At 36.1% G+C, this 9,762-nt stretch overlaps 1 protein-coding gene across 1 annotated transcript in view; it reads left to right on the top strand.

Annotated features, from left to right (window-relative positions):
• myo3a (myosin IIIA) overlaps window positions 1-9,762 on the top strand; it is a 78,634-nt gene that overhangs the window by 29,358 nt on the left and 39,514 nt on the right. The window contains exons 6-7 of the mRNA XM_016576120.1: window positions 7,243-7,319; window positions 8,750-8,895. Of these exons, the coding sequence (XP_016431606.1) occupies window positions 7,243-7,319; window positions 8,750-8,895 (223 nt within the window). The remainder of the gene's footprint in view (window positions 1-7,242; window positions 7,320-8,749; window positions 8,896-9,762) is intronic.

Raw genomic sequence — 9,762 nt, 5'->3', positions numbered from 1 at the left:
CAAGCCTCTGAAGCCCCCCTCATAGGGGTATCAGCCCCAGAGCAGAGGCACATAAAGGCCATAATCAGTCGACTGCATCCAAGGGACGCGGAAGATAGCGGGACATCCTTCTCTTTTTAGGGAGGGGTAGGGGTATGGGCATATAGAGAGAGAGAGAGGAGAGGTGGAGTGAGTGCTGCGGAGAGAGAAAGAGAGAGAAGAGAGAGCATGATAGAGTGATGACTCATGCCAGAAACTCAAAACTGCTGTCGGCAGAAAGAGCTTTCTGTCAGAGTTTGTCAAGGACATTGACTGAGCTTCTCAGTGACATCACAGAAATGTGACCAATAGAATTTCATCAGCTTATAGGCAGTGCATACAGAGCATCACTGTGGCCTACTATGAAGGATTCAGGGCATTACGTTCTTACGTGCCCACTTTATGCACTAAATTGCTTTGTTACCTTGATAACATGATAGCAACAAAATCATGTTTGTGGTTGTTAAAAGAGTCTTGCAGGTATAAGCTTTTTGTGAAAAAGAAGTACACTTGGGCATGCTCTTAAAAAGAGTTAATATTATGGAAATATAATTTAAAAGTATATAGTTAAGTGCAAGTTAAATGTAATGTTTTTTAGACACGTAATTGCATGTTAATTGCACATCAATGAAAATGTATTATAGTTTAAATGAGTATTAAATGCAATTTGCTAGCTAGTGTTTTTGACCCATCCATCAAAAACACTAAAAACACCATAAAGTATCCATCTTTATATCTAATTTCATAATTCATTCTATTGTCTTTGAAATATGGTTAAACTGTTGAATGTAATGACAAGCAATTATGCTAAACTAAAATATAATATAATTTCTATTGAAACTTGATTGTCTTGTATTGAAATATATATTTGTAATTACACATTTGTAACGATGTAGTTGTGATTTATTAATATATATATATTAAAATATATTGTTTTTAAAATGTATGTAAAATTACAAATTTGTAATGATGTAGTTGCAGTTTAGTATGTTTAAAGTATATGAATTTATATAGAAATCTAATATCAAACACACTACAGTTAAAAATTACAATCATGTTCTTTATGTAATTTGGTATGTCAACACATCAAAATAAGTGCACTTTAAAGCTTGACAAACAATTATTAAAACATAATGGTTTAAAATTAACTGTATGTAATGTAGAAGTTTTATATTGATGTCATTAAAAATTCACTTTTTAAATGTACATAAATGTGTTAAGAAACAGTAACAAAGATATTTTATTTTTTATTTTTTTAATACTTTTAATATTTGAAGTACACTACACTGCAGAGCTAATGGAAAAGTTCACTTAAAATGAAAATGGCCACCATTAACCTCATGTTCTTTGAAACCCATATGCAATTATTTAACAGGAATTGTCTACGGAAAAAATGTCCAAGCTGTTTTTTTTTTTCATTACAGTGAAAGTGAATGGTCACTACAGCTGTCAAGTGAGATTTTTAGTGAATAACTTACATTTCAGTCTGTTCATCATACAATATACAAGTAGCCATACAGGTTTGGAAGAGGGTTTTTTTTTTTCTTTTCTCTGTAGTGTTTGAGTACAAACATTTCTTGGACGTCTCATAAATTCAACATAGTCTAATAATTCTCATGAACACCCCATTGCTCAAAATATATGGTTTTCAAATCTGCATAATTTAACATGAAGCATTTACATAAACAGCGTGTGCAGAGTGGCTGATTAGTGTTAATGCAACCACATAAATGCAAAATGGTAATGTGGCATTAGAGCATGACACAAAGAGATGTTTTTGAAAGGTCTTTAAAGCTTTAAAGGCCTCTTGAAAAATCTTATGTTTGTAGCTTTTAGTTGAGGCCATATGTGTTAGTATACTCCTAAAGGCTGACGAAATAAACTTGACAGATAAACACATTTAAAATATACAATCTTTCTCTTGGACCGAAACTATTGATGACATATTCTCCCTCTCAGGTTTGTATATAAATGACGGCACTATAAGAACTTACATAGTCCAAAGTCGTTTACTAATAACTAAGTAAATAAAGTGTAAAATATGGCGGCAGTCAGGGAAAAAAGATACATGTGCAAAATTTGAGATTAATATATTGCCTGCTAAAAATGAATCTCTCAGAATACACTGCAAGATTTAGATTACAAAAAATAGATTATTTTCCCCCTGCATAATGTTGTAGTAGTTAAAAAAAGTGCAATGTGTCCTGCCTTGAAAAATATATCAAGACAGGAAAGAAAGTCATATTTTTCAAACCATGGAGTGGTTTGTGTCCTAATCCAAACAAATCATTCTCAATTTGCATATCATTTATGGAAGCCTAATAACCATATCATATACCCTGTCTTCATTTCAGACTGGCTTGAAGGACGCTGCGTTCATATGGAGTACAACAATCATATTTTATACTAATATGCTAACAAGAGTCATGAACCTAAAAAAATGAATGCCATACCTGTTTTATCTTACAACATCTTTCACGTGTGGTATTTTTAACATGCTTTTCTCTTTGCCAGATTATTATATTATCAACAACTAGCTTGTTAGTTGATGTTATCAAAGTGTAAAAAGCCTGTTAGCCTATCAATATGGCCAGTTCAGCAAAAAGGAAAGAGAGGCAGTGTTATGTTTTGACTAAACTAGTTAAACTTCATTGTTTGGCTTGGCATGCAAAACCACTTCAGATATGACTGTATTCACAATACAGCAAATCATTGAGGGCCTTATAGCAATTATAATATACAACATTGGAAAGAAAATGCTAGTGAGTGATTTTTTTTTATTTTTTTATTTTTTTTTAACTAAAAACTGTTTTTGTCTTGTGGCTATGCTATTGAAACAGTATTTTTTAACATTTACAGATTGTCCCCATTTTGTTTCCATTGTAAAGTGCCTCAGTGCAACTCAGATTTTTGATTATTTCTTTATTTATTTATGTTAAAGAAAAGTGTTCTTTGAAGTCGCAATGGAACTGAAGCAGCAACAGATCGAAGTGTGAAGTGCATCCTAGTGAAATGGGAAATGAAGGACGAAAAAGATGTAGGGCGGGGACTTTGTTCTATTTATCGCTTGTTGATTGGAAGGAAGCAGATCTGAATATGAGCTTGCAGTCAACTATAAAAAAGGGGCGGGGTTTAAGTGGACGATATGATTGGAGAAGTCCTGCATACATCACTAGAGAGAAGTCTGTCATTTTGGAAGATTGGAAGATTGAGTTAATGACATTTTGATTAAACAGAAAGAAAGAAAGAAAGAAAGAAAGAAAGATGTGTGAATTAACTGTTCACTGTTCACAATAATGGTACACTGTATAAAAAATATAATAAAAAATTAACATATTGGAGTATGTTTTACAAGAAAATACTATTTCAATCGTTCTACCTCAATTTCACATTTAATACAATGGTGATAGTTGCTGTTCCTTTGTAATTATTGGTTAAATTTACTAGCAATTTCTCAGTGAAAAATAAGTTAAAGTAAACCCTACATCATTTATTTTGATATTTATTTATTTACTTACTTATTTGTGACCCTGGACCACAAAACCAGTCATAAGGGTCAACTTTGTGAAATTGAGATTTATACATCATCTGAAAGCTGAATAAATAAGCCTTCCATTGATGTATGGTTTGTTAGGTTTTGTGTTTGCATGAATGACTCTGTGCACCTTCTATATATTAGTATATACTTCTGCTTGTGGCGAAGCTACTTGTGATGAGCTTTGATTCTTCATGTGGCTTTCTCTTTTACCACCTGCATTATTATGGTGGTTGTCAGTATGTTAAAGGTACAAAACAGATTTTAATAGCAGTGTGCATTGTTGAATTTACTGGTCTACATTCAAATTTTCTTGTTTGTAAATTAAAATTGTAAAATTTACAGTTTTTGGCCGTAAATGTGTTTACAGTTTTTCTGTATTTTTTACAAAATTATTCTGGCAACCACAGCTGCCAAAATTATTTTGTAAAAACTACAGCATTTTTTTTACAGTGTACAGTAGAAATACTTGAAACATGTACATTCAGAACAGCAGTGTAAGTCTGACCATTAAATAACCCTGCAGACGTACCTGTACGACAGTGATGCTGAGGCGGCCAGCTGTTGCTAAAGATCCTCCGTACTGCAGCTGTCGGGCCGCCTGGGCGTCTAACTGCACCTGCTGCTGCTGCTGCGTCGGGGTGATTCTCAGGAAATCCTGAGGCAGCTCACCGATGTAGACCTGAACACACCATAACACCAGCTTTTGATTCTGTGCAATGAGTTACAATACGTCAGAATCACAAAAACACTTTTTTTCTTGTAATTACTAGTCATTGTATCTTTGATCACCTCGGGTGATTACTGACTGCTAAAGTACCTCTAATAACAGAGCTATGGTTGAATTTTTAATAAAGACAAAGAATTTCTGTAGCCATTAGAATGAGAACAACCTTAGAGCAACCCTGTTTAAAACCCTCCATTGCATGGAAAATCGGGGTGATGTGCCTCCTGGTAAAGAGACTGAAATATCTGAATTTTCATAAAGAGATACTATAATGGTTAGAAATGAATCTATTTATTTATTTAATGCCATGTCAGCATCTTAGGCTGGTATTAGTATCTGAAATTGATTTGAATATACAATGAATAATACAATACAAAGCCTCTGTTACTATATGTGACCCTGGACCACAAAATCAGTCATATAGGTCAGTTTTTTTAAAATTGAGATTTATACCTCATCTGAAAGATGAATAAATAAGTTTTTCCATTGATGTATGGTTTGTTAGGATAGGACAATATTTGGTCGAGATACAACTATTTGAAAATCTGGAATCTGAGGGTGCAAAATAAATCAAAATATTGAGAAAATTGTCTGTTGTCCAAATGAAGTTCTTAGCAATGCATATTACTAATCAAAAATTAAGTTTTGATATATTTACGGTAAGAAATTTATCAAATATCTTCATGGAACATGATATTTACTTAATATCCTAATGATTTTTGGCATAAAAGAAAAATCGATAATTTTGACCCATACAATGTATTTTTGGCTATTGCTACAAATATACCCCAGCGACTTAAGACTGGTTTTGTGCTCTAGGGTCACAATTATCTGAACTCAACTTGCCAGCTTGGAAAACAATATTGACCAATCAGCATTCAGGATCACAACTATCCATTTTAAAATGGACTGTCTAAACTGTATAACCTTAAATGTAGAAAATGTATTTATTTATTTATTTGAGAAGGTATTGATTCATGATAAACATATTGTGAAAGCAGGGAATTAATTCTTTTAAATTCTCTGTCTGCATCAAACCACGCAAACCTCACTTGAACGTCGCTCCGTTTACCGTCAACCAAATTTTTCCAAAAAGAGTGCATTTGTTGAGTTCCTGGCCGGAGACATGCTGGGGGCGATATCTGTCTCCCACTGTCAGGAATGGAGCCACGGCGAGTGGGTGGCTGTCGGGCCGCGGCTCTATGCAGAGGTTCCATGTGCCCACGTCTCAGAGCGCTCAGAGTCACGCTGTGCTAATGCGTTATCCGTGTGAATGAGCTCACGCTATGCTGAGCAGATAAAACCCCCACACTGACTCATCTGAAGGGAAAAAAACTGCATTATAGACAAAAAGAGCGAGAGGAAGGGGGGAATGGAGGAGGGCGCTTTAGTGGCTTTGTCATGAATATTCTAATTGGCAGTGTTATTTTTTATGATTATTAAGACTGACCCCGGGGCCCTTAGCAGATCTAATGTAGCAGAAAGGGAACAGCCACAGAAGACTGTTTAGTTCTCTTTCTCTCTTTTTCACTTGTCTGTTGTCCATTTACAGCCCACAGCATATGTGAATCCATGTTTCTGTATTTGTCTCTGGTGTAGTGTGGATTTAATGTGTTTGTGAGTCTTGTGAATGCAACAAATCCTTTTTGATACTGTCAAGAATGGATTGTTTACTGGTGATTCAAAAGCTATAATCCGATCAGAAATTGATGGAAGATTACTTTGAAAACATTCTAAATATGAACCATGTGTTCATAGTTAAATTTAGCAGCCTAACATAATCTGCTCTAATCTAAACATTTCAGATTCTATGTGATTTGCAGATTTTAATTGAATTTGTGTTTCTCCACAGCAGAAATCCAATTTTCTAATATCTTGTTTCCCAGGACACATATTTACATATTGAAGTTTGTGCTTCTAGACACTAGACACTAGCTGTTGCTGACTATAGAAATTTTCATAGATGCAAAATAGAAAAGACCAGTCGCAATTAAAAGTGAAGTGAGTGACTTGACATGTGTATGGTATGGTGTCATACTCGGAATTTGTGCTCTGCATTTAACCCATCCAAGTGCACACACACAGCAGTGAGTTGAGAACACACTCACACACACACACACACACCTGGAGCAGTGGGCAGCCATTTTTGCTGCGGCTCCCGGTGAGCAGTTGGGGGTTCAGTGTCTTGCTCAAGGGCACCTCAGTCATGGGTATTGAAGGTGGAAGAGAGCACTGTACATTCACTCCCCCCACCTACAATTCCTGCCTGTACTGAGACTCGAACCCACGACTTTTGGGTTACAAGTCCGACTCTCTAACCATTAGGCCACGACTGTCCCCTACATTCACTATGACCAATCAGATTTCAAATGTAAGTATTAGATCGCACTGTACATTCCCGCCCCCCACCTCCAATTCCTGCCTGTACTGAGACTCGAACCCACGACTTTTGGGTTACAAGTCCGACTCTCTAACCATTAGGCCACGACTGTCCCCTACATTCACTATGACCAATCAGATTTCAAATGTAAGTATTATGATACCATTGATGTTGGTGAGCACGTAAGAGACTTTCAAAATTCAGTCTTATTTCAAAATTCTTCCTTTACGCTCCATCTTGTCTTTCGAAACCCTTATGACTTATAGCATAATGTCCGTTCTGCTCTCAGGGAATGGTGACCACAGCTCTCAAAAAAGATTTTAGGTAAATAATGACTTCAGTCTCGGTCAGGAAGGCTTAAGGGTCAGTGCTGGGTTACTATGATCACTGCATCCAAGACAACACATTCTTTTTTCTTTGTGATCTTGTTTGATCTCTATTCAAATTGTGTTTCCATTGTCACTTGGCTAAACGCCATTACAGACAATCCGAAGACATTCCTTAATTCCATAAGGCATCCATTGAATCTGTACAGATAACTACCTTACATAATGCTTTGTTTGTGTTTCTTCCTCTCATCAGGGGTATCGGCCCAGCTTACAAACACCCGGCTAAGGAGGAACACCTCGGTCGGAACGCCCTTCTGGATGGCACCTGAGGTAGGACTGTTGGCAAGTAGTTTGCAAAGCATCGAGGCGACTTTGTGGAGTGCAAATGTTTTTCTTTACTTGGCTTTTCCATAAGATTTCCATATGAGATAGGGAAAGAGGACTACAGCTCTGAAGTTGTTTTGAGAGTCAAAATTTTCATATGACTCAAGGGTAGAGGCTTACGTGCCTCAATTTGTCCTAGGTGTCAATACAATCAAAACACAAACAGCGATTTATTATTAGTGCAGACTTCTAAACATCTGCGGGGAACATTCTGGGTTGATTTCTGGACTAATCGAATGGATTAAATACTAAAGACGCTTGACAGTTTATTTGTGTTTCTGAGGTAAGACCACCTGTATTCCATTTTGTGTTTTTCTATCCGCATAAGGTTTACTGTACAATAGTATAGGTTAATGTAGAGGTCTAAACAGATTTTTTAAATGGAGAAATACATTTATTTTTTCACAAAAATACTTTTAATTTGCAGCTCTTTTGCTTTAGATTTGTTTTATATTTCTCTCATCCCTGATTAGTCTCTCTCTCTTTTTTAAATTATATTTCTATCTTCAATTTTTTTTTAAGAATATAAAAATATTAAATCAAAATGCTTTTAGTGTGTGTAATATTCTTATGTATTTTCTGTATTATTAAACTATTACTATTCTGCACTATAAGGTCCCAGTTTCAGTTGCTTGTGTAGTACAACATACTGTATGTGCAAAACATAATATAATTATATGGTGGAAGAACACTTTATTTCATAGAATGGACTTACCAGTGTAGAATCTCTTTGAATTTAATTTAATAAAATCCTTTTCTGTCATTCTAATTCCAAGTCAGTATTCCAACTGCTGAACTGAAAGGGAGCCACTTCTTAAATTCTGAATATTATCCAACACTGCGCATTTGAAAAACTGGCTTTTATTGACATTTTCTAATTCCATTTCTTAATATAAAAATATTAAATTGCATTTAATTTGTGTGACTTCTTTGCTAGCTAGTTACATAGAGTTAAGCTGGAAATTTTTTTTTAATATACATATTACAAAAAAGGTGAATTCACTGTGCTCAACCAATGGTGCAGGGTGCATAGATCATCGTAATTACTCCAAATGAAAAAAGCAGGATCCACACTCACTTGAAAATGTAATGTTTTCTTGAATTTTTCATTATACAGGAAGCACAAATGGATCATCAGGATCATAAATATACATATTACAAAAAATATGCTCTTCACCTTTTGGTGGAAGTAATTTTTTCAATGTATTTATTGTCAGATTATGACCAATAAACATGACAATAAAATATGTGTAACATTTTGTTCAACATATATACCGGTGGAAGTTATTTCTGTGCTCTGGTGACAGTGTTCAGCAGTCAGTGTCCGTTATAAACATTTGCAGTTCAGTAATGACTGTGTTTGTGTATTTGACCAGGTCATCGCGTGTGAGCAGCAGCTCGACTCCACGTATGACGAGCGCTGTGACGTGTGGTCTCTCGGGATCACGGCCATAGAGCTGGGTGATGGAGACCCGCCCCTGGCTGATCTTCATCCAATGAGAGCTCTCTTCAAAATTCCAAGGTGACCCGCCCTCATGTTTGTACGTTTGACACTTGTTGTACACAAACACTGATTTGCATGACTACTGTACACGATATTCAGATGATATTCAAAAAGACCTCACAGTCCACGAGGTCAGGTTTGTGTCAGTATATGGAATCATTTGTGATTTTAGCATGCAGGTGGATGGCACTGCTGCTTATTTGGGCCTTGGAGCTGTCAGAAGCCAGGCTGGTTTCAGTCAGATCTTTTTTTGCGGGGTTACAGCAGCTTTAAAGTGCCTGGCGCCCCTGATTGGATGGCGGACTAAAAAGTGACAGTGATGAGTGCTGCGTTTTACCCAAAGTTGGACATTTTCAGCGCCTCGTCACGCTTCTGCCGTTTTAAAAACACGGCGCTCCCGCTGAAAACAATTGAAAATTTTTTTTTAAATACACTAACATCTCTGAAGCTATTGGCAGCTGTTATGATAGACAACATTCAATTGGAGACTATTCAGAAGTTGTATGAATCTATTCTAAGAAGGTTGGAAGCTGTATTAAGGCAAAGGTAACACTTTGTTTTGATGGTCCCCTTTAGACATTCTGTTCGCTGTAAGTAACTTTCCAACTATGTGTCAGCTACTAGTCATTAGAGTATTATCAGCTTTATATCTGCTAACATTTTATCCGCTTTTCCACTGTTAGTCTGAATGGTTTTAAAGGTCCCCTGAAATGCTTAGAAACACGCAGCGTTACTCTGTGTTGACGTCATTTTAACTGAAACAGGAAGACAGGGCGGGACATATCAAGCAGCCCCGCCCCTTTTAAAAATAGCCAATAGCGTTCGTTTATATCACAGCTTCGTGCCGTTCAGAGCCGTTGAGCTCTGTAAAGCCGCATTTGACAG

Source organism: Sinocyclocheilus rhinocerous, unplaced genomic scaffold, assembly GCF_001515625.1.
Source record: "Sinocyclocheilus rhinocerous isolate Xijiao unplaced genomic scaffold, SAMN03320098_v1.1 scaffold1213, whole genome shotgun sequence".
NCBI lineage: Eukaryota > Metazoa > Chordata > Actinopteri > Cypriniformes > Cyprinidae > Sinocyclocheilus > Sinocyclocheilus rhinocerous.
Note: the sequence above shows the minus strand (reverse complement) of the source record. Positions and strands in the feature narration are given on the sequence as shown.